The 24,743-nt window shown below is 47.2% G+C and overlaps 1 protein-coding gene across 4 annotated transcripts; it reads left to right on the top strand.

Moving 5' to 3' along the window:
- The first annotated feature begins 1,289 nt into the window (after positions 1-1,289).
- On the top strand, positions 1,290-24,399 carry GABRP (gamma-aminobutyric acid type A receptor subunit pi). 4 transcript variants are annotated; one of them, XM_059860129.1, is made up of 11 exons: positions 1,293-3,445; positions 3,528-3,618; positions 9,789-9,878; positions 11,260-11,369; positions 14,081-14,148; positions 15,562-15,779; positions 16,563-16,645; positions 18,949-19,086; positions 20,305-20,457; positions 20,989-21,182; positions 22,063-24,399. In XM_059860129.1, exons 3-11 carry the CDS (start codon positions 9,823-9,825, stop codon positions 22,375-22,377), a joined length of 1,335 nt encoding a protein of 444 aa, XP_059716112.1. In that variant the 5' UTR covers positions 1,293-3,445; positions 3,528-3,618; positions 9,789-9,822; the 3' UTR covers positions 22,378-24,399. The 4 variants fall into 4 exon arrangements, with proteins under 4 accessions (XP_059716113.1, XP_059716112.1, XP_059716110.1 ...); XM_059860130.1 differs by having other exon boundaries at positions 1,290-3,618; positions 21,101-21,182; positions 22,063-22,225; XM_059860127.1 differs by having other exon boundaries at positions 1,293-3,618.
- Positions 24,400-24,743: the final 344 nt, after the last annotated feature.

Raw genomic sequence — 24,743 nt, 5'->3', positions numbered from 1 at the left:
CTCCAAGGACAAGCCCATGGAGCGAGGAGATGCCTTGTTATAGGCATCTCCTTGTTTGCAGAAAGTCAGCAGCCGTGGGCTGGAGCTGCCCTGGGGGAAGAGCCAGAGGTGTCTCATGTCACTGACACAGTCTAGAAGGGATGGACAAAACCCTGCCTGGGTCTGTGTTAGTCGAGAGAACACAAAAATGTGACAAAGCTGGTCAAACCTGCTCCCTGTGCTGGGACTTTGGGAGCTTTTTTTTCACTTGGCAAAGAAGGGGCAATAGTAGTGTTTGGCTGGTCTTCTGTGCTTGTGCTTTCCAGGTATTGTGTTCTGCTCCGTGTCTCTGCACCTAGTCCCTGGCTCTGCAAGTTTCTTCCTTGTTCCCAAGGAGGGGCAGCACTGCAGCTGTCAAGCCTCAGCTTCCACTCACCATACAGGCTGAGCTGGGAATTAACCCAGGGGATAGCTGGCACTCAGGTGTTGGGGTACTGACATGGGAAAAAGCAAATGGCCTGAGGCTTCCATGGGGAATAGGCTGCACCCACCCCATGGCTCGAGACACCTCCCAGTGCTCTCTACTCCCTGTATGGAGCTGGGCAAAACAGCCAGTGTTGTCAGCGTGTGTGGGGCCGTGGGGCCTATGGATGTGTGTGTGTGTGTGTGTGTGTGTGTGCAGAGATGTGTGTGTGTGTGCAGAGATGTGTGTGTGTGCAGAGATGTGTGTGTGTGCAGAGATGTGTGTGTGTGTGCAGAGATGTGTGTGTGTGTGTGTGTGTGCAGAGATGTGTGTGTGTGTGTGTGTGTGTGTGTGTGTGTGTGTGTGTGCAGAGATGTGTGTGTGTGCAGAGATGTGTGTGTGTGCAGAGATGTGTGTGTGTGTGCAGAGATGTGTGTGTGTGCAGAGATGTGTGTGTGTGCAGAGATGTGTGTGTGTGTGCAGAGATGTGTGTGTGTGTGTGTGTGTGTGCAGAGATGTGTGTGTGTGCAGAGATGTGTGTGTGCAGAGATGTGTGTGTGTGTGTGTGTGTGTGTGTGTGCAGAGATGTGTGTGTGCAGAGATGTGTGTGTGTGTGCAGAGATGTGTGTGTGTGTGTGTGTGTGCAGAGATGTGTGTGTGTGCAGAGATGTGTGTGTGTGTGTGTGTGTGTGTGTGTGCAGAGATGTGTGTGTGCAGAGATGTGTGTGTGTGTGCAGAGATGTGTGTGTGTGTGTGTGTGTGCAGAGATGTGTGTGTGTGCAGAGATGTGTGTGTGTGTGTGTGTGTGTGCAGAGATGTGTGTGTGCAGAGATGTGTGTGTGTGTGTGTGTGTGTGCAGAGATGTGTGTGTGCAGAGATGTGTGTGTGTGTGCAGAGATGTGTGTGGATGTGTCGGATGTCTATGGGTGTATGGATGTTTGTAGCACAAGGATAATGTCTCACATTCTGCAGGTTCTCTTTTCACAGCCTATACAGGCTGTAACAGGACATTTGGGGATCAAAGGGTTTGGAGTATTAGGACAGGAGTCTCCAGTGAAAGCAGTTTGTTGATGTAGAGCAGATGCTTGTCATGCTCTGGACAGTCTCTGCCTGGCAAATGGAAAACAAAAGGCTGTGGATTTGTTCAGAACTCCTCAAAATTTAAACAAATGCAACTAGAAAAAATGTGGTGGTAAGTGCCATTGAATTAATATTTATTAGACTTTCATTTTCCCTTGCAAATGTGACATGGTGTCAGGTGTGTGTCTCAAGATTGTGCTTTTCAGGACATTACAGGGAGGAGTGCAATGTTCCCAAAGTGGCCCTCAGTTTTCCCAAAGCATGTTCAGTGGATGAGCCTTGCAGAGACCCTGTTGTCCCCAGCCAGGGTGGCATCTGAGCCATGGGGGGACAGCTGAGGACACTCCTGTCACTTGTCATTCCACCATGTGACACGGCCCAGCAGCTCTGGAGCACAGATCACCAAGGCTGCCGGCTGGAACCAAGCCTGCAGGGCGGTTTTGGAGGGCAGCAGCTTCTCCCTCAGCCATTGTTGTTTGAGTGCTGACTGCCTGCATGTGGCACAAACTATAAATAACTGCATGAGCTGTTCCTTCCCTCTGAAAACAAGGCCAGAACTGCACATCAGCGTTATTCCTCCTCTACCAATCTCCCAGGGCACTGGCAGAGAGATGGCCCTGGCATACAACAATTCCCTGTGATTATCACACCAAGTTCTGCCCGGGCACTGCTGGTCCCCACGGTGGGGACATCCTGGTCAGTACTTTTCCAGGTACCACAAAGCCTCTTCAGGGGTGTGTGATGATGTGGCTTGACCACAGATGTAGCAATAAACAGGCTACAGGGCCTTTAAGGACTCCAGACATTTTCTCCCTGTCAGATAATTATCAGTCTCATACCCAAGGGCACGTTCTCCATCAACTCACAGGTGTTTCAATGATTTTTGGTTATTTTATTTGTGCCAGTCTGGTGGTCTGGTGGTGCTTTATACTGTAACAAACTTTAACTAAATAATCATGAGGGAAAATGTCAGATCTTTTCCTCCGTTTTTATGGATTCCTTTTTGGTTTGGTGTGTGCATTCCCAGGCAGACAGGTCAAGATCAAGATCAAGGATTACCCTGAGAAGGAGAGAACTGGAACCTGCTCTATCCCAGATGCCCAAGGAGCATCAGTCTGGCTCCAGCCCAGAGCTTGTGGGGGCTGACTCCAGCTCCTCACACACAGGGGCAGGGATCCCTGCAGGTAGCACCTGCTGAACTCTGGGGAAATCACGTAGACATTTTCTGTCCTTTGAGATGCAAACCTGAACCTAAGTCTGCAGTGATTTGGTTTTATCCCTTTAAAATATTTTCACAGTTTTTGGGGAAACTTACATCATAAAATTCTCCCCTTTTCCTTATTTCCACAGTGTTCAAAACAATCTACTCCGAAGGTAAACGTTTCAGTGAATGCTTTAGGAAAATGAAAGGTGTGTTTTGCGATACCATTCACAGCTTTGAAGACATCTAAGTTCGTACTCTCAAAAGCAAGTGCAGCAGTGTTTTTGTTTAGGCTATTTACACCCCATCAGAGCTCAGAGCTCAGTTAATGTTTCACCTCAGGCTGCAGTAAATTAGATAAAACAGTATTTCCTCATTCCCAGAGTTACCCTTTTACTCTGTCTGCACTGCTCCCTTTGCTGATACAGGAAAAAAACATTGCTTAATCCCTTTTAACAACTATTGAGACTATTTTTAGACACAAAATGTTTCTTTACTGCATTGTCTTTTGCTGAGGCATTTTTCAGATTACCAAGCCTCAACCCCTGCTAAGTAATGAGAGCTGTCTTCCTTCTGACAAACCTACCAGCACTGTTTGATGAGTTTAGAAAGATAAACCCGTGTGAACCTCGATGATTTTTCCACCTCGTTTTGTCTCATCCAAAAGCAGGAAAGGCTTGCTCCTTGGACATTAATTTTGGAAATTCTGAAGTGTGCTTTGGGTAAGCTTTTTGAAGAGGTCCTTACCAGGGGAGATAGCACACACACCTGGCAGCTGACAAACCTGTGCCTGTGCTCTGCCAGGGAGCAGCTCCCAGACCTGCCATGCTGGAGCTCCTGGGGAAGTGCCATGGGACTCCTGCTCACCTGTAACAGCAGAGGACAAGAGCTTCAGGTGAGACATTTATCTGCCTTTCACTCCTCTGCTGGGAGCACACATATGCCACATGAATAACGTGAAGCCACAGTCTTCCACTGGCCAGAGCTCCTCAGCGAGAATTATTACTCTCAAATAGTGAAAATAATAATAGGAAGTGTTGTCCTCTAATCAACATCCAGTTACCTCAACAGCAAAACACTGGGATATGTCTGTGTCTGCTTTCTGTGACTGTTCAGGACAAAATGAGAGCCCAAAAGATTTTGCATCGGGTATATTGCTGCAGTGCTTGGAGGGATGCTGAGAGCTGTGGGGGTCCCTGCTGCATCCTTACCTCCTGAAGCTCTGTGGCTGTTCAGTGGAAATGCTGCTGTGCCCCTGGGATGCACCCCACTGGTCACTGCCATCTCATTTGCAGAGCAGCATAAAGCAATCATGGATTAATTTCAAGTGTTTGGGGATTTTTTTTTCCTTAAAAAGATTCCTCACCTCTCTCTTGACAGAACAATATAGGCCTAGCTCCTTTGGGAGGAAAGTTAAACTAAAAGAAAGCCTTTTAATTAAGCTTTTTTTGATGTTTATGGTGTTCAGAACATTTCCAAATACCAGGCACTATCAGTAGAGATAAATTTCTCTCTCTTGAACATGAAAACTAGAAATTAGTACTTACTGCAGCTCTCATTTAATGAGTACATCTTGATCTGTTTTGTTGTCTCCGCGTGTATTTCATCCTATTAACACAGAAGTACACAACCATTTCCAATAAATCCTAATCTGGTGTAAGTAAAATATCTGTCCAGCTTTTGACAGCCAAAGTCACTTGTATGGGTGAAATATTTATTTAACAAGTTAGGGAGCAGAAAGGAATGATGTCGTATCAGGTAAGAGCTTTGCCCAAAGATAAAACCCCAATTGTGCTTTTATCTGAGATAATAACAGAACGTCGAGCAGTTAAAACTGTGCATCCTATTGATTGTGCGTTCCCAAACTCATTCCTGTATCTGACAAGAGGTTACACCAACCTTCTTTTGCATTTAAACTGTGTTCTTTGTCTTTAAAGTGGAGATAAAATCATGAACACTGGGTGCTGATGGGCGCACAGAGAAAACGTTTTCAGGTTGTCATAGGCAACGTCATAATGGAAATAATTAAATGGGGTTACAGATTGGGAAAAAAGCATGCCTGGTATCAATCCAGAACTTTGCCACTGCTTGTGTCTCCCTCCCTCCCAAGCAGACTGCACCCCGTCTCCCTGTCCACATTCTCTTTTTGTGTCAATTTCTCACTTTTGAGACCTGTACTAAATTTCTCCCAGCCCTCAGGGAGCTCAGAAGGGAATTCAGATGTTGTAGGCAAAATCTGCAGCATACAAGCAGCATTCCTGCTGGGAGGGTTTGTGTCACAACAGCTCAGCAGCTCACTGACATGTCCCTTGGGCATGCAACAAGTACCTGTGCAAAGCCCGTGCAGCAAAGAGAAGGCGTGGAGAAGGAGGAGGCTGCTGCCGAGGCAAGCTCCTTGAGCCACTTGTAAAATTCTCTGTGTTTAAGGGGCTCTGTGTGCGGCTTTCATTGGAATTTTCCTCTACCTATAGCAAAAGAAATAAGCTGAATCTATGGTCTGTTTTACAAACCTTTCTGTTTCAGTCAAGTGGAATGAGTGTAGCTCTTTTTTAATCCTGAATTGTGTCCTTCACGTGTGTTATGAACAAAAAAAGGGTTACCCATTTTTTTTTCCAAAAGTTGTAGAATTACAAGTTTAACCGGTTCTGGCAGAGGAGTGCTTTTGTTAGCTGCTTGTTGTAATCACCTGTTAAGTATCGGGTCGTTAGCCATCTATGGTTGAGAATTCACTCTATTGTATCAGCATCACCCTGCTTGGGGCCAGGTGGGAGGATGGCATCCCCCCAGATGGTAGAGGGGAGGGAACCAGGAGTTGATACGCAGATAAGTTTAGAGCCAAAATGCAATGGGGCAAGCCCCCATTCCAAACACAATTATTAAACCCCTAAACCAGCGAGCCCATATGGAATTCAGAGATCAAAGTGGTCTCTAGGCATCAGGAGTGAGGTGAGAAGCCAGCAGAGACTCTGAAAACCTTAATGGCCCCTCACCACAGCTTCAGAAGATATTGGTTGGAGGCAGGAGCCGAGACTGCAAACTCAAAGTGAGGTTATCGGGCATGCATACCCCCGCCTGCTCTCATGAGGTCGGACTCCCAGCTGTGTCCCCGGTGGGAAAAACTGCATTTGTCTCCTCCTCCTCCTCCTCCTCCTCCTCCTCCTCCTCCTCCTCCTCCTCCTCCTCCGGATCGCTCCAGGGAGCTGCCACGGCGAACCCGCGGAACCATCGGGTCTCCCAGCCTTGAGCTGTTCACTTTCAACAGAGGCATCAAAATAGGAGAAATATCTTCTGGCCTGTTTATTTCAATGTGTACCTTGCGGTTCTGAGCTGTTTGTATGTACAAACTGAAAAATAAACATCAGAAACATTGCAGCCAGCCACTTTTGAGATAAAAATCGACCTCCCTCGGGGCAAGGCGAATAGCTCCCTCCAGCCTCAGGGATCCAGATGAGGTGTTCAGAGGTGATGGCCATGCCCACGTCCTGCCAGGAACCACGGGAGCAAGGCAGCAGCACAGATTGCTGGCCAGTGCCACCAGCCAGGACTCCTCCTTGTGTCCTGCAGGTGCTCTGTGCTGCAGGGCTGCGCTGTTGATGGCACCGGGCACGGCTGGGGCCGAGCTGGCCTGGCCCCAAGCTGCCTTTGGAGTTTGGAGCTGACATTTGCGTCTTTGCAGGACCGAAACTGTGCACCCCAGAGGAAGAAATGTAACAATTTTCCGGATTCTTCCTCCTCCTTTCTAAAAGGGATGCCTTGAGTTTAAAACAAAGCAGTTCATTTGAAAAAAAGACTAATGAATATAGCCGCCCTTGCTCTTTTGCAAGTTTAAGCACCTCATCTTTCCTGAAAGAACAGCTCTAAATAATTTTATCTGCAAGCTCTAAGCAGGAATTTGTATTCATGGTAAGACACTTATTGAGTTAATTTATTTAATGCTGGGGCATAATTTCTAATAGTGGAGGAGTCCCTAGGCTTAGTGCAATTGTCTCCCTGTTAGGGCATTAATATTTAAAGGAGTTATAATATTATGTCAATTGATCTGTGTCTTTTAGGAAGCAGGTTAGCAGTTATTGATGGTCACTTGTGTGAAGGATTAGCTCAAATAAAGCTAATCCTTGGTATTTGGCAGACCAATGCCTGCCCCCTGGCCAAATCCCTCGCCCCGGCAGGGAGGGGCCCGGTGTCTGGGGCAGTGGATCCGAAAGGAATGTGGAGAATGCGGAGGGAAAGAAGGCAGGGCGGATCTGGAGGGTGCTGCTGCTCCGCAGAGCCGGGCTCAGACAGCAGCACGGGAGGGCTGCAGTGCCTTCCTGTGGCTGCCAGTGCTGCTGCTTTCAGCATTTCTGGGAGAGCCGCGAGCCTCCTGCGATCTGAGCCGGGAGCTGTCGGTGCGTGTTCTGCAGGAGGCTCATTCATCTCGACAGACAGTCCTACTGCTGACGCTCAAGACAAATAACTTGACCTCTGTGTACCTTAATTTCTCTGTTATTAAAAGTGGGGAACATTTATACTATTTCTTGAGTGGTTTAAAATGAGAACTGTTCTGAATTTTAAAAAATTCTTGGTTGTTTTACTACTATATTTAATTCCATATTGCACTAAGAAACATGGTGCTGAATGGCCTTTAAAAACAAGGTAATGTGGAAACCAATCCAGATGAAATACCTTTGTGCTTATTGTAGAAATTGAGTATTTATTGAGGGAAACTGAACGCTGGCATGGAAGGACGTGCAGCTGCAGTGCAGCTTTTACTGTGCTGCTTGCAAGAGCAAAATAAATGTTCTGGGTAGATGTGGGCCGTGGAGGTGCTCAGGAGGGTTCGTGGCTGGTTTTCCCCCAAAACTTCCTGCAGTGGGGAGTGTTTTCACTGCCCTGCAGAAAAGCAGACTAATAGATGTGTAAGATGAATGATTGTCTGAACTGTGCTCCTCGAGGCCCCATCTCCTATTTTTTCCTTGTGTGCTTATCTGCCAGTGGATTGTCAAACCTTCAATTAATGCGTCACTTGCAGCTCCTTCCACCCTCCCTCCCTCCCTTCAGCCCTGCCGGCTCCTCTCCCGTCCTGGGCAGGTGCTCTGAGGCAGGTGCTCAGCCAGAGCAGAGACACAAGACAGCCACCTCCTTCCCTGCCCGGAGAGCTTAGCACATTCCCTGCTTCTCCCAGGGCAGGGATGGAGCGCTGAACTCCCCCAGCTGTGCCTGCCAGCATGGGCTGCAGGGAAAACCAGTTCCCTTTGTCATGGACACCGCAGATGGCCAAGGAGAGTAATCCTGAATTACCAGGGGAACTGCACAGTTTATTTGACATTTACTTGTTACCTGGAAGCTTGGAAGAAAAATTCCCGCGTGTTCACTGAGGATTTTGTGGCCATGTGTTTGCTGTAGCCTCTTGGTGTATTGACTATGCCCTTGGTCACCTAACAGTGTTTAAGGCTACATTTTTCTGTGAAAATGAAACTCTTTGCTGGACAGAGAAACATAAATACACAACATTATTACAATTTCTTCCCACTACTGGTAATCTCTGATGAAAGCTCCTGCCCTGTAGCAGCAGAATTGCTATTCTATTAGCTGACACACTGAGCAGTGAAGAAATACTGTGATGATATTCAGCTCTGGGCACTGGTGTCATCTTTCTCTTGCCCAGGAGTACTTACAGATTTCAATTTCACTGCCTCCCAGTCTTTGGTATATTTATTGTCTTTATGGTCATCCTGTGTAAAACATGGGATATTCATGAGGGATGCCCATGAGAGGTTCCTCAGCTGAAGTTCATGAAGTCTCATACTTTAACTGAAGTCTGATTTGTAAAATTAACTTCTTTCTACAAGTTTTTTCAACAACCTGGACCAATATCTTCATTCTTTTCAGTCAAAATTGTGGTCTAACATGGCTGCGAGTGGGTAAATGATTCTCTCTCTGGTCCTGCATCCTCACATTTTAGTGAGGAGCCCTTGAGAGCCTCTAGAAACACCTGAGTACCATTTCAGAGAATGGGCTAGAAGAGCAAAGCCTTGTTGGAAATTCAGATGTGGGACTGGCATTAGAGCATATTGTGTTTTGAAAAAACTGCATCCTTTCTCCACTGGGATGCCTTGAATTCATAGTACTTGAATGTTGAGGTATTTGACTGGCTCAGTGTGGGCAAAGTTGTTATTTCCTGGTGCTCTGCTTGTCCCATGGCACAGCACCAGAGCTGTGTGTCTGGCTGAGGAGGCAGAGTGTCCTTTGGGCTGTACAGGAAAGATCTAACCCAAGCAGAAAACTCACAGTGTTGGGGTTATTGTGGTGCAGCCACACTGGAAGCTGAGGCTCTAAATGCCATGTGATGAGAGAGGTGCTAGGTCTGAAAAAAGGTGTGTGACTGGAGCAGCAGTTCCAGCAGGAAGCTGGAGATCAGAGTGGAGCAGAGCACGGCTCAGAGCTGCCACTGTGGCACCTGCTCTAAGGCCAGCACAAGCCCGAGGAGTCTTGGGCCAGCAGCCAAATTTGGTTCCACTCCCAGAAAAGTCAACGAAACCCCTTTGAAGTGCAATGACCTCATGCTCTGCTGCATGAGTGGCTTGCCAGCCTTGCTGTTAAGAGCAGGGGTTTATCCCACGTGCAATCAATGGAGCACAGAGTTACAGCTCTTCTGTGAGGCTGGGCAGGGGAGCCTGGGAATAAAAGAAGCTGAAACTGCCATCTGTGGGCAGGATCCCTCTTGGCTTCAGTCTGATGCTCTGGGAACTACCCACACATTTTCCTGCTTAATCAATCTGTTCCCGTGGTGCCATTCTCAACATCAGCTATTGCCATCCCATACTGAGAGCAGAGGAGAGGAGAGGAGCTAGAACTTGTCAAGGACTTCAAGACCCAAGTTGTCACCAGGGCTTTTTATGTGGTAAGTGATAGAACATGCTGAAAAATGATATTAGCCAGGAAAAAGGGCAGGAGCCACTACATATCAGGTATATTAAACATCACTCTCTGATGGTTCTGACTGTGTGGCACTTCTTCTCCCTGTCTCCTTCCCTTAAAATAATTTTTCCTAAACCACAAGACTCTTTCTTTTCTTCTTTACAGACAAGCAGAGCAAATACAGAAACAATCTCCAGACATGTTCTGCAGATATTTTTCCTTCTTCGGTCTGTGTCTTTTCCTTCCAACCCAAAGGTAAGTGTAGGGTTTGTTTTGTTTTAAAGGGAACATTTGAATGATGTTTCACATAAATAATGGGGGTCAAAAGGAAACTGTGCTTCCAGTTATCCAGCCCATCCAAAGGTGGCAGGGTGCAGTCAGGGATGTGGTATAGGAGAGAGCAATCTGCATAGGTGCCTAAAACACATTATGTCCATTAACAGTGCAACCCCTGAGTTCCTGTTCAGAACCAGCACAGGTTGTATTTTTTTACCAGAAATGCCTCCCACAAGGTTCCCAGCTCTGCTATTACCATCCTTGGTAGTGCAAGTCCCAGATTTGTTGATGTATTTACATATATGCTGTGCAAAACCCGATTCTGCTGTAAGGTCCTGTGCAGTCTGAATCCTGCAGCTCCAAGGCCCTATTAACTCAGCTGTGAAGGAAACAGAAGAAAAGCCCTTGGTGAGAGCTGTGAGTATCTCCATGGCTGCTTCCTGCCCAGAGCAGGCTCCTGGCACTGGGAGCAGCAAAGGCTCTGCCTCCCACCTCCTCCTGCCCAAAGCAAGAACAGACTCCTAACCTTCCACTGGGTTACACCTAGGTGAGGCTGTGCCACCCTGCACCTCAACACTCCCCTTTTACAGTCCAAACCCTATCCCTCTCACTGTCTGTGTGAGGGTACAGACCTGTCAGCCCCATAACACAGCTTCTGCCTTCAATGACCTGCCACAAAATGCAAATTTTGATATTGGAATCTAGAGCTGGACCCTCAGTATCCCCAGCAGCTGGAGCAGCACTGCCCACAGAGCCAAGGGGGTATCTGTGAAGTGCACAGTCCTCCACCTGTCCCCTCCAGTATTATTCTGACAGCAGCTGTAGAAGCTGACACTGACATGTTATGAGGATGAAGCTTATTTAGGGGGCTAGAGATTAGAGAGGAAGAGCTGTTGGGCTGTGAGATTTGTCTCAGGTTGTCATAAATGGGAGGAAAAAAGAAAATAATATTCCTTATAGAGACTGTACAAGAGGAGTGGGAAGGGGAGATTGGGGTTTATTTCTCAGGGTTGTGATCTACAGATCTTGCTTGATTTTTCTGTTTGAGCAGAACATTCTTAAGATACTGTGTGTGCAACCTGGATTTTAAGAACATTAAGATACTGTGTGTGCAACCTGTAACTATCAGCTGAGGCAATTTGCCATTTTCCCACCTCTTGAAGGTGCTAATTATTCAGCCAGGACAGCAATGTGAGCAAATGCTTGTGATTTCAATTATCTACTTGGTTTTAATAACGATCTTATACTGTTTGTTTGTTTGTTTGTTTGTTTGTTTGTTTGAGCACGAACTGGAAGCAGCTGCAGCTGCATACCAGGTGTGCCCAGCCCAGCAGGTAACAGTCGGTGTTTGTGTCCCCAGGAGCTCTCTGGGTCATGGATCCAGCTTGCATGGCAGGAGCACGACGTCCCTCACCGGATTTGAGAACCTCACCGTGGGGTACAACAAATACCTCCGGCCCTACTTTGGTGGTATGTTGGCTGCACACAAGGGAGCATTGAAAATCAGTCTGTAATGCTCATGTGGAGAAGAGAGCAGGCAGTTTCAAAGGTTGTGTTTCTTTCAAATTAGTTGGTGTCCCAGGCTGCCCTTTCTCTGCATCCGCTACTGTCTTGGATAGCTGGTGCATGTATGTGTGGGGCTTGGGATCAGGTCCAGCTGTGAGGTGAAGAGCAGGGAATTTATAAACTTTAACATCTCTCTGAAAGACTTGACTAATTAAATTCTGCTCTAACTGTACAAGCTTTTGTTCAGAGCCTGACCCTTGTGATTTTCTGCTTTACTTTTGGTCATGTACAGCTATTATGGCTATTTATGCAGCTCTAGAGGAACAAAGCCATTCTTCTTGCCAGGAATATTGACTTTTGACACATGCTTTCACCTCACACTGCGACACAAATCTGTTTCAAACCCTAGTGAGACTCTGGGGAGTTGGAAGCAGGCAGGAATTTAGGAACTTATCTGGGACTATTGAGCAATTTGGGTGTCAGGCCTCCCACCTTCCAGGTTGGTGCTCTCATCACACAGAGGAACAGATTTTTCAGAATGACATTCAGAACCTGAAAAGTATCATTGAAAGTTTTAGAAACAGCAATGACCATTTTTGTTTCTATTAATTTTGGTTTTGTGCCTGAGCCATTAATGAAACCCTGCTTGACCGAAAAATTTCCCATCAGCTTACACAAGGCCATGGATATTTCCCATTGCAGACTGACCTGCTGCTACTGGCAGCCCTGAGCTGCTTCTTTTTTCTGGCCATGGTAATAAATGACCGAGACCATACAGAATTTACCATCTTGCTCTGCCTAGAATGGCTGGTCTGGTGCAGTACTAGAGAAGCTCCTCTAAATCCTGTGACACCAGTGAGCAGATGGTTCTCAACAACAGAGCAGAGATCACTGCACCTGCAGCAAATGTTAAACAAAAGCAGCCAGGACTCTTGTGTGACCTCCCCTGGAGGCTGAGTGCTCACGGCCGTGTCCTGTGGTCAGTAAATGCAGTGGATTTGAGTCTGAATTGACAGAGATGTGAACAACAGCTGCTTTCAAAAATACGCATCTTCTGCAAATGAAATAAATCTCTGAACCCTTTCAAAAAAGCAATCAAAGCCAAAACCACCTGGAAAGAGTTTCAGAAATTGTGTCCATTGGTTGTTCCTCATTCATGTGAGAGCAGCAGTTTCAGCAGTTCCACAAGGAAAGGCCCCACTCTGTTGTCACGCAGGCAGAGAGGGCTGTGCTGGAAAACATCGAGCCTGCTGTGGGGTCCCCGTGTCCCCATGTCCCTTTGTCCCTGTGTCCCCTTGTCTCTGTGTCCCCGTGTCCCCTTGTCTCTGTGGCCCCATGTCCCTGTGTCCCTTTGTCCCCTTGTCCCCCTGTCCCTGTGTCTCTGTGTCCCTATGTCCCTTTGTCCCCATGCCCCTTTGTAACTGTGTCCCTTTGTCTCCGTGTCCCTTTGTCCCTCTGTCCCCATGTCTCTGTGACCCTTTGTCCCTGTATCCCCTTTTCCCCATGTCCCCGTGTCCCTTTGTTCCTTTGTTCCCGTGTCACTCTGTCCCTTTGTCCCCGTGTCCCTGTGTCCCTTTGTCCCTGTATCCCCTTGTCCCCGTGTCCCTGTGTCCCTCTGTCCCTTTGTTCCCGTGTCCCTCTGTCCCTTTGTTCCCGTGTCCCTCTGTCCCTTTGTCCCCGTGTCCCTTTGTCCCCGTGTCCCTGTGTCCCCGTGTCCCTGTGTCCCCGTGTCCCTGTGTCCCTGTCCCCGTGTCCCTCTGTCCCTGTGTCCCTTTGTCCCCGTGTCCCCACGTCTCTGTCTCCCCGTGTCCCTTTGTCCCCGTGTCCCCGTGTCCCTGTGTCCCTTTGTCCCTCTGTCCCTCTGTCCTCGTGTCCCCGTGTCCCTCTGTCCCTCTGTCCCCGTGTCCCCGTGTCCCTCTGTCCCTCTGTCCCTCTGTCCCTCTGTCCCTCTGTCCCTGTGTCCCTCTGTCCCTCTGTCCCCGTGTTCCCGTGTCCCTCTGTCCCTCTGTCCCTCTGTCCCTCTGTCCCCGTGTCCCTCTGTCCCCGTGTCCCTCTGTCCCCGTGTCTCTGCCCCCCGTGTCCCCTGTCCCGAGCGGTGCTGCCCTCTGGCGGTGGCTCCGGCGCTCGCAGCTCTCGGTTCGCGGGTCTCTCTCGGGCGGAGCGGGTCGGGGCTGCGGCCGCTTCTCCTCCGCATTTCCCGGTTCTCTGCAGCCGGGGACCTTCTCTCCTCTTGCTGTCTCCTCGCCAGGAACCGGGGCTGCCCAGCACTCCCTGAGCTGTGGGAAGTGCTCTGTGCCGAGGTTCCTGGCCTGGCCGCTCCGTGCCTGGTGCGGGCTGGGATCAAGGGACAAAGTGGCCCTGGCTTCCTGCCCAGTGGCAAATGCCGCTGCTGACCTCAACTGCTGAGCTCTGCAGCCAGTGCTAATGGGTATTTGCCCTCTGCTACCACCACCAAACACAGAACTCCAGCTCCCTAACAATGACAACTGCATTTCAGATCATAGAACTTGTGAGCCTAATGCTCTGAAACTGTGTCTGACCCTCTGGGCCTCTGCAGTTTTAGTGACAGTGAGTGAGGCTGAGGACAGTGCCCACCCTGCACAGCATCCTGAGTGGCTTTACTGTGCCCTCCACACTGCCCTTCTCTCTGCTGAAGCATTTCATTCCCTCTGCAGGAGAACCTGTGCAAATTGCAATAAGTCTGGACATTGCAAGTATTTCTAGTATATCTGAGAGTGACATGGTAAGTAAAAAAATCTTTTATTTTACAAGATAAGATTGAGATATACCTGAGAGACTTCACATGTATTCTTGTGTGTCCAGCACAGAAATGATCATTTTGAAACTGCTTTGCTGTTCGGGGACTGTTGATCACTTTCAGCAGTGGGATGAAAACAAAAGCTCATTTATGACTGCAGACTGTTGTCCTGGTTTAGGGCAAATTTGGGAGGAAACTCCCAAAGGGGCTCCTCTAGAAAGCAGATTCAATTGGCCCCTCCCCCAACAGGTTCACGAAAATATTTCCTTGGAGACAAGAGAAACAAAACCACAGTCTGCGTAACTTCTCTGCTCCGGCTAGCTAAAAACTAACTAAAAGCAAAGGAGAGCTCTGTCCCACTGTCTGTCTGTGCTGCAGACAACACAGTCCTTGAGAAGGAATGTGGGGGAGCAAGTGCAGTTTCTGAAAACAAACTGCACACTTCTTTTCCCCCCCTTCACTTTCAGAACCAGTCTTAAAGGTGCAGAACTTAATATCCAGCATAAACAGAACAGACAATTAGGAATACAAGCATCATAATGTCATCCTAAGACAACTGTGTGGATGCCATGGTAATGTGGGCTCACAAGAAAAAAGAAGTGGTTCCAAAAGTCCTACTGGTCAAAAACTCAGCACCTTCTGGAAATCAGACCCCGAGTAAATAGAAAAAAATCAATCCTGTGTGGCATTCCTTGTGAGAAGGGAGTTGAATAGTCCAGCAGTGCCTGTGGTGTCCAGAAGGCTCAGCAAAGCATCAGCTTCAGAGCTGAGTGGGTGCTGGTTATTCTTTTCTGGTGGGGCACTGTGAGAATGCTCCAATCAATGTTGCAGGTTGATTTTGGCAGGCCAAACTCAAGTTAATTCCAGTGTTCTTAGATTCAAAATTCCTAATAAAATAGAAGGCACAAGTTTTCTTTTTTTACTTGTTTGGGGTTTTTTTTAAGATGTCCCTGACATAATAAGGTTGGATTCACTTACCTTTTTTCTCCAAAGTGCCAATGCCTCCTTGATAACCAGATTTATAGTATGTGTGGAGTTTCCTAGCTCTAGGCAATGACTGATCTCTAATGTCAATGACTTGTGGGGTGGCCTCAGGTGTGTGCTTCCCATCTGTTCTCTTACCTGCAAAATGGGCACAAAAGCATCAGTTATAAAAACTGCTCATTAAAAATATAAAGTACTGTAAGCATAATCTTCAGTTCTCAAATTCCACACTTTAGAATCGAAATGTGTCAGAAATATTACAGAGTGAATTAAACTGTGACGAAAGTGAAGCTTGAAGCCTGGCTGCGATAGGTTGGATAAGGACGTGTTGTGTCCCTGTGGCACACGTGGCGTGCCCCAGCTGTGCCGTGCAGTGCCAGGACACGCGTGCCCAGCCTGTGCCCTGTTCCGCAGGATTACACAGCCACCCTCTCCCTGCGGCAGCGCTGGACCGACCCTCGGCTGGTCTTCCATGGCAACGAGAGCTTCACGCTGGATGCCCGCCTGCTGGAGCTGCTCTGGGTGCCAGACACCTACATTGTGGAGTCAAAAAGGTCCTTCCTGCACGACGTCACCGTGGGCAACCGCCTCATCAGGCTGTTCTCTAATGGCACTGTCTTGTATGCCTTAAGGTACAGAGACCTCTGGCTTTGCTGCTGCTGGCTCAGAATAGATTTCCAGAATTACCTGGACAGGAGCAGGTACCAGCTGTCACAGCTCATGAGTTTGGGGTCAACAAGCCAGCTGTGAGCATTCTCTGTTGATCCATTTCCCCCTGTTCTGGCTTCCAGAAATGCCAGTCAAGGATCAGGATCTCCCATCACGGTACATGCTGTATCCTGAGGCCTGCTCAGAGAGCTCACGAGTTCAGGTGTCACAGTTAGATGGGGGCAGGGGAAGAATGGAAGGAGGACATCACAAAGTAAAAGTTCAAGTGATAGTGATTTGCTTGTCCAGTGATGACTTGTGTTTTTTACCAAGAAGTGTATTTGTCCATGAACTGCAGGGAGGCGCCCGGCACTTGAGTTAGCGATTCCTACAGTGCTCTCCTAAGCTTGCATTAACTGGGTCCCAGTTATCTCAGCTGCAGAGCAGAACTCATTTCCTCCACGTCAGAGACAGCTAGAGTACATGTGCAGTTAGTCACTGTGCCTCAAAACACAAGTGCTGACTCCTTAAGAGGAGGAAATTGTAGCAATGGGAAAAAAAATGTGAATCTGCACTCTGTATCCCACCAGATCAAAGCAAAATTCCTCCCTGGGCTACATTTTCATTGGTGCTTGTTCTTGAGGGTTCTCAGTTAATTCATATCATAGGTCCAAATAATCTAACTGACAGAGCAGAGCTTTGTGATCCAGTTTGCTGTGTAAAACATGCTTTTATTGCAATTTTCAGAGTTCTTTCTCTCCCTACAGAATCACTACTACTGTTGCCTGTAACATGGACCTGTCAAAATACCCTATGGACACCCAAACATGCCGACTGCAGCTAGAAAGCTGTAAGTATAACGTTCTAGAAAACTCTAAATTTGTTTATTCATCAGTAACTACACATCTTGAATATCTGGATTAAGCACAGTGGCTTTCTGGAGTAGATTTTTATTCCCGCAAATTATAATGTCCAAAAGAAAACAACTTGTGTCATCATTCTTCAAAGGTTTGTGTTGTAATCCACAGCCCAGAGAATTCCTGTCATTGTGCCGTTTATGCAAAAAGTGGTAATAAAGAATATTTATTAAGGTGTAGATAATTCAGTCTTGCACAGAAATGATGAAGTAACGTTGGTTGGTTTTCAAAATTCAGATTCTTTTGAACACACAGCTTCTTCAAAACTAACTTGCAGGGTAAGTGCCTGTGGTAGAGTGCAGGAAGGAACAATTCTCACATCTTTAGGTTGCAGCCGGTTGCAGCCCCCAAATCCCCACTGTGAAAGGACACGAGGAAGGGTGAGTCTCACTAGAATTAGAGCTGAATATGGCTCTCAAACTCATGAGCTGAAATTAGGGCCAAACCCAGGTTTGTGATACCTGCCCCCCCATAGGGAGGGGATACAGAGGATGGGGCCCTTGTCAACAAAAGAGTATCAGACTGAGAAGTCTCAAGAAGAGGAATTATCAGTGAGTTCTGCTCTCACTTAGATTAAAAGCTCACCTAAGGCAATGCTGGCTGAGAAAGACTCCAAGGCAACGCGGGCCACTGCAGGGCTGCTGTCCCAAAGCTCAGCCAGTGCAGTGCTGCTGCTCCAGACCTGTGATAAGCAGGCAGCCAGCTCCTGCTGCATGACACAAAACCAAACTTCCACCATCTCAGCGTGGAAAGACCAGATTTTAACTTCTGGGGTTGCAGCATGAAGCACCTAGGGAAGCACATATTATTTTCACATTAAAATCATATTAGTTCACTGTGGTTAACTTTATTACAAAGAATAGCTCCTGAAATAATAATGATTGGCCTCTTCTGCTAAAGCAGAGCATGTTTAGGCCTGGTTTAAAACTGATTGGGTCCTACATCATGCTCAGTTGCTGTATAATTCCAATGAAATTACATACATATTGCCCACTGGAGATTTCATTAGGATAAGTGCCCAGAAATAATGCTATTTAAATACACACCAGATGAATTAACAACAATCTATCACTTATAAAATTTTCCTGATTAACCACGATTTATAAAACCACTTAGGAACTTTGAAAAGTCACATGCTTAGGATTCTACTCAGGGATTCATGCTCTGGACACCTAATTTAGGAGTTCATCACGCCCAAGCTCTGGTAATTTGTGTCTAATAAGAAAACACAATTAGATGTAAATAGAGCTGCAACTTCACCTGATTCCTTCTATCAGGACAAATGGTTTATTATCAGTCACAGGGTCCCTACTCATGGTCTCAAAGACGGGCTCTTAAAAAAAGAATTAAATCAGTGAAACTGATGGACTTGTTTCCTAAATTAAGTCAAATTTTTGAAGGGAATGGCAGGCTGGCAACCCAATACAAGATTTACCCCTCAGATTGAGGCACCCCTCAGTCTAACCTGAGTTAATGTCATCCCTGGAGGCACACACTCAGATGGCATATATGGAGTCCAACTGCTTTGAGGCAGGAATTTGGTGTTACCTGAATGTTGCGTGCATTTTTTTGTCCTCAGTAACGTAATGCCTTTGAGGATATGAGGAATGATGTGTAGAAAAGGGGTTGTTTTGATGAGCAGGTTTCCTGGACAATGGGTACCCAGTCAGAGGAGCCTGGTTCATAACCACATAGCAGTCTCAGCTGTAAGCTCCTGACTACCTAAAAATGCATTTTCTGATGTTTTGAAGCACTTGAATAGATGACTCAGTGAAATGTGCTTCTGCTCTGTGGTAAGGGGCTCAGTGGGACCTGAATTCTCTTTCTTAACCACTGTGTTTCTCCTGTTCTTTTCTCAGGCACCAGAGAGAGTCTGTGTTTGAGGGTTAACCACAGCAGTACTAATTTCCCATTGTATGTAATCAAGCTGTGTATGACAGCAATGGATTGTCTTTGACAACATGAATACCCCGTGTAAACAACTGCAGTAGGCTCTCAGCAGCCTTGCACGTTGTGTGTCACTCCCAGAGGTGTATGTTCCTGTCCACATCTGGAGAAGCAGACCAAGGGCAGCGAAGGAAGCACAGCCGATGTCCCCGTGGTCAGACACAGCCCAGGGGCCTCTGCCCAGTCCGCAGTGCTGAGGCCAGGGCTCTGCTCCCCGCAGGAGGCAGAGCAGGGCACAGCTGGGCTCTCCCTGGCCACAGCAGTCACACAGTGTCTGTGTTCTCCTCAGGGGGCTACGATGAGAGCGATGTCACCTTCGCCTGGCTGTGGGGAAACAGCTCCGTGCGCGGCATGGAGAGGCTGCGGCTCTCGCAGTACACGGTGGAGCGCTACCACACCCTGGTCTCCAGGTCACAGCAGGAGACAGGTAAATCTGGGAGGGGAAAAGCAGGGAAAGCTTTGGGTATTCCCCATCCCACCTCCTCTCCTTCTGTGAGCCAGGATCGTTTGACTCGGTCCTGAACCAGTGAAGCCTCTAGCAGATCTTGGTCTAACAAAAAGAGATGAACCAAAAGGTTGTGACATCCTGTTAGTCACAGTCAGGATATTCTGTAAGATGGAAATCCACAGAAAGATGAAAGTTTAAAATATACTGTATTCATTTGATGGATCTTAAGGTTTTTTTCCTTCTTCCTATTTTCCTCCACACATACCTGAAGAAACTCTATCTCTTCTATCCAGATGTGCAGTGTATAGGTACTGTGGAAAGCAATGTTTATAGTAACTAGGAGTAAAATTAATTTTTTAAATATACATTTGTTTGTAAATTACAATTCTATCATGATGGAATAACCTATTTTTGTAGATCAGAATTCAATGTCTTTTTCATTATCATATCTTTTCTCCAATTACAGATAGTATGAAAGGGGGCAAAACTTCCTTAGAATGACAGGGTTTTAAAAATAACAGTGTGTTGTTGTTTTGTTGCATACACAGCCCATGAACAACATGGACTTTGTTTCTACACTTTAAAGGGAATTGTTGTTTATAGAACAGAAATACATCCTGAAAACACTACTGATCCAGCCTCCGAACACCTATATTAGTATTTACAACAAATTGGTTTTTAAAAGATGGAGAGCTCAAAAATATACCATTATCAAACATCACAAATCACTAATGACAATGGGAGTCTGATTGTCTGTGATGATAAGGCACAGGGGTGCTTTGGGATGTGAGCCAGAGCCTGCTGATAGCAAGAGACAAAGGTTTTGTCTCTTTTTCAGCCATCAGGTAAGGCTGAACATGGCAGTGCCCTTCAGAGCAGGTGTTGGGAAAGGTGCTGTGCTGTGTGACAGGGTGGGTGAGAGCATCAGCCCTGCTCTGCTCGGAGCTGAGGCCCTGCTGTACCATTCCTGCGATGCTCAGGGGCAGGAGCCCCTTGGCAAAGCATCTGCTGTTCAGATGGGGTTGTTCAGATGCCTCTTTGCCTGTCAGTGCTGTGTGTATCCTCCTGTGTCAGCTGTGTTACCTGCGTAAGCTCTGCTGAGCTCCATCAGCTGGTGCTGGTGCTGGGCTGTCCCAGTTTTACTTTGGGGGTCCTTGGCAACCTCACATTCACCAAGTCTCTTCCTTTCATAAACAGGCAGTTACCCACGACTGATATTACAGTTTGAACTGAGAAGAAACGTCCTTTACTTCATGTTGGAGACCTATGTGCCCTCCACTCTGCTTGTCATGTTGTCCTGGGTTTCTTTTTGGATCACACTGGACTCAGTGCCTGCAAGAACCTGCATTGGTGAGTTTTTGCCTGAAGAATGGAGAAGATTTAGGCAGACAGAGGAGCCTTTGGAGGCTGGGTAGATGGTACTTTTCTTGAGCTACCTGCTCTGGGATAAATGGTCTGCTCGCCTTCTGCTGTTCTTTGGGGCAGAGCTGGGTTGGTGTGGAGGAGATGCTGTGGCAGGGACACGTGCCCACCTGCAGGGCTGTATGTGGCTGAAGCTCTCAGGAGATCCATTGCAGAGAGTAGAGGACAGGGCACAGGGGGTGTGCTTTGGAGGAAGCAGGATGGAGGGATTTCTTTACTGAAAGCATGAAAAACAAGAGAGCCAACTGCCTGTTGGAGCCAAGCTCCCAAAGGCAGGGAGAGCCTGTGTGAAGCTAGTGAATGCTACAAAAGTATTTCAGTTGCTATGATGGATGATTGGGATTTGGTAAGAAGTGATGTGCTTTAACCAGCCAGCAATAGAGAGCAATGACATGAACAGAAGGGTAGGCCAAGACTTCTCCAAAGTGTCCACAAGAAAAGTGTCTCTCTGTTTCCAAGGAGTTACAACAGTGCTTTCAATGACAACTCTGATGATCGGCTCACGAAGTTCACTTTCAAAAACCAACTGTTTCATTAAGGCCATTGATGTTTATCTTGGCATCTGCTTCAGCTTCATCTTTGGTGCCCTTGTGGAGTATGCAGTGGCTCACTACAGCTCCTCACAGAAGCGTGCAGCTAAAGCACAGGAAGAGGTAAGGCAGCAATTAGTTCTCCATTAACTGAACAAGACCAATGGTCTTCTTGCTGTGGATACATCAACAATGCTTCTCCTAACTGGCACTAAATCTAAACTTTTGGGTGTAATGAACACACGAATAGCACAGGAATGCTGTGTCTCTGGCAGACTCGTGAGCAGCAGCCTTAGCTGGCAGTCCTGTTGGGTTCACAGGACCACATCCAGAAAGGCACTTGGGCTGGGCACTGGATTGGGTCCACAGCCCTGAATTGAGTTCACGTGAGCAGGAAGCACCTCTGCTCCTTTCAAATGCACTCAGAGAAGAGCCAGTATACCACAACTCATCGCTCTTCTATCAAATAACTCCAATAAGGGAGGTGCTTCCCTCTACCAGAGGAAAACTGAACCCTTCTTCCTCCCTTCCCAGAAGATGCTTCCAAACATCTGTCCCACAGTGTTCTGTGGGGATTGTGAGAGGGAGTTATTCAAGGGCTCAGCTTTAGTGTGAGAAATTAAATAATCAGGTATGACTGTGGTCTGGTTGTCATCAAGGGCCCAAATCCTGTTGGGGAAAAGGAGGTTTCCCACCACAATACTGAGTTCCCAGCCATTAAGCTACTGTGTCGACAGGAAGAGATGGATATCCTGTAGGAGATGGATGTTGGATTACCCAGAGTAAAACTTGCTCAAGGATCTGAAAATATCTCTAGAAATACAGTGGTGGAAGCAGGCATCTCTTGGACCTCAGGCCCTCCTAGGATTAGGCTGCAGCTGAAAGGTGTGTTTGAGTACTGGGGTGACCACAAATGAAGCTGTACCCTTATGTCTTTATCCTTATGGTCTTCTTCCTCTGCAGGAGAAGCTAGACCTTAAAACTGTCCACTCTTGTTTCCTAGGGGCCTGCAAATGAACTGACTGAAGAAATTGAAGAAGTTAACATCACCAACATCCTCAAAAATTCTATCACCAGCTATAAACAAAAAATCAGCTTCACAAGCATTGAGATTTCCAGCGATAATGTTAACTGCAGTGACTTGACCATGAAAAGTCATGAGAAAATCAAATGTGTCTTGAGGAACAAAATGCACAGGATCATTGGTTATTTCACAATTCAGAACCCTGGCAATGTGGACCACTACTCCAAATTGCTTTTCCCTTTGTTTTTCATGGTGGTCAATGTGTTTTACTGGGCTTATTATCTATATTTTTAGTAGAAATTAGTTGCTTCATTCTCCTACTTCAGCAGGAAAGAAATTGTGCTAGTGGGCATCCAGGTACCTAACCTCAGTGAATTCAGTGTGGACAGAAAGCTTCCTTGTGTTCCCTGAGGTACCCAGCAGAGGTGTGTGAGATGTGCATGCCTCAGCAGCACTGACTCTGACAGCAGCTGTTCAGCTGAGTGGCTGGGCTGGGCTCTTCTGCTCCTAGGTGCATTTCATTCCACACCTCACCTGGCTGGAGGTGGGTGTGCAGGACTGCGCTGGCGGCTGCAGAGCGCTACGGGCAGCAGAATTATTTTGGTAGCTTGGAGCAGGTTGAAACCTTCAAGATGGGATGTCCCAGAGGATGGATAAGATCATGACTGTTATTCTTTGTTTGCCAGAGAGAACAGAGGGACTGTGATTGCTGCCTCAATACCTGCTCTGTTGCAGTGAGGGCCCTGAGGCAGCAGCAGGAGCTCAGTGCAGTGCAGTACAGTGGGATGCTCCTTTGCATGGTGCTGCTTTGTCCTGGATGGTGCAGTGCCAGGATGGTGGTGCCTCACTACTTTTAATCTGTAACTCACTGAGATAACCCTCACTTGCTGAAGTTCTCCATCCCTGAGACAGATGGAGGGTTGTTGTTTGCTGAGCTGCATTTTTTCAGAGATTTGGGAACATGAAACAGAGGCAGCAAATCATTTTGTAACCCATCTCTTATACTCTCCCTGCTGTACTGCACGTGAACAGGTTCTACCACTTTCCATGTCTTACCTCACAAATTATTTTTTGTCCTGGAGAATGTTTCCCTCAGCCTTCACTGCCACAAGCAGCTCTCACTCCTTGCCAGCCATAGGTGCAAATAGCCATTTGTCATCCCCTCCTCTACGTGGCCGTGCAGCTGTGGCAAGTCAGCCGTGCTGCTGGGTGCAAAACATGCATGGGTTGGGGTAGGCTAGTCTAAATCACCCTTTCACACTTTCACTTTTAGGTGGAAACACTGCTACTTTTTTGAGAAAGATCATATTCTAAGTGGGCTCTGGAAACTACCTGAAGTCAGCTTTGTTTATCCTGCAATCAGCAGAAGCCAAAATTTTCTTTTAAAGGTAAATGAAATGTGGCCACACAGTTTCATTAAAGAACCAAATGCTTTTTGGTACTGTGTAGCTTAAGAATACTAGAAGTCTTTATTTGCTGATTGTAAAACAAACGTTTTATGGCAGATTCCCCCACCTGGCACCCTTTTTTGGTCTGTGCTGCTTTCATCACTGAGAGGGGGCAATCCTGCAGTTATGGGGCAGAATCAGAATTGCCTGCAGTGGCTCCATTCAGCAGAGTTCTGGCTGGGTGAGGCCTCTCAGGCTGTAGCTTATGTTAGAGTCTCAGCATGCAGTGCTTGCTTAGCTTAAGGATCTCTTCTTGGGGGTTCCTAGAGAAGGTGAACAGAGCACGTGAAACTATAGATTTTTGACTTTAATAACTTTTTATTGAACCACTTCACCGCACTGTAGTTTGAGGGATCTAACCCACATATTCATAAATCATCACTTTAACAAAGAGCAGCACAAGAAGACAGAGTGGAACAGGCTGACAATGGCAAGTGGATAAACACAAACTCCAATAATGAAGTGTTGGCTTGTATATACTGGCATTTGAAGTCCATTCCATAAAATGTAATAAAGTGAATGTTTGTGATATGAACACAACCCCTCAGAGAGATTATCTACTAAAAAAAAAAAATCATTATCTCTTCTCTGTATTGGTTTCTTTCTTTAAAACCCAACTAAAATGCCCTTATGTGTTTTACACTAGCCACCAAATATTAATATTAACAAAAGGAATTTCTTTGTACAAAGCCCTCCAAGATGATCAAGTCCAGCTGTTCCCCCAGCCCTGCTAAGGCCATCACTAGCCCCTGTTCTCAAGTGCCACATCCACATGGCTTTTAAATTCCTCCAGGGATGGGCCCTCCACCACTGCCCTGTGCAGTCTGTTCCAGTGCCACCACCTTTCCAGTGAAGAAATTTCCCCCAATATCCCCCCTGAGCCTGCCCTGGCCCAGCCTGAGGCCGTTCCCTCTCCTCCTGTCCCTGTTCCCTGGAGCACAGCCCGACCCCCCGGCTGTCCCCTCCTGGCAGGAGCTGTGCAGAGCCACAAGGTCCCCCCTGAGCCTCCTTTGCTCCAGGCTGAGCCCCTTCCCAGCTCCCTCAGCCCCTCCTGGGGCTCCAGCCCCTTCCCAGCTCCCCCAGCTGCTCCTCACATGACTTATGCTACAGACCCTTTCCCAGAAAGGCCTTCTCCAACCTGAACAATTCCCTGATTTCAACAGGGGCTGCTCTCAGGGCTTGCTTTCATTGGCCACAGCTTTTGTTATGACT

The sequence above is a fragment of the Haemorhous mexicanus genome, chromosome 15, assembly GCF_027477595.1.
Source record: "Haemorhous mexicanus isolate bHaeMex1 chromosome 15, bHaeMex1.pri, whole genome shotgun sequence".
Classification (NCBI taxonomy): Eukaryota; Metazoa; Chordata; class Aves; order Passeriformes; family Fringillidae; genus Haemorhous; species Haemorhous mexicanus.
This window is presented reverse-complemented; position numbering and strand designations above follow the sequence as displayed.

Excerpts from the sequence above, each read along its gene's own strand:
- GABRP (XM_059860129.1), top strand. The coding sequence starts at position 9,823 with ATGTTCTGCAGATATTTTTCCTTCTTCGGTCTGTGTCTTTTCCTTCCA. Across the intron at positions 11,370-14,080 it reads CCTCCGGCCCTACTTTGGTG|GAGAACCTGTGCAAATTGCA; the intron begins GTATGTTGGCTG and ends TTCCCTCTGCAG. Across the intron at positions 21,183-22,062 it reads CAGCTAAAGCACAGGAAGAG|GGGCCTGCAAATGAACTGAC; the intron begins GTAAGGCAGCAA and ends CTTGTTTCCTAG.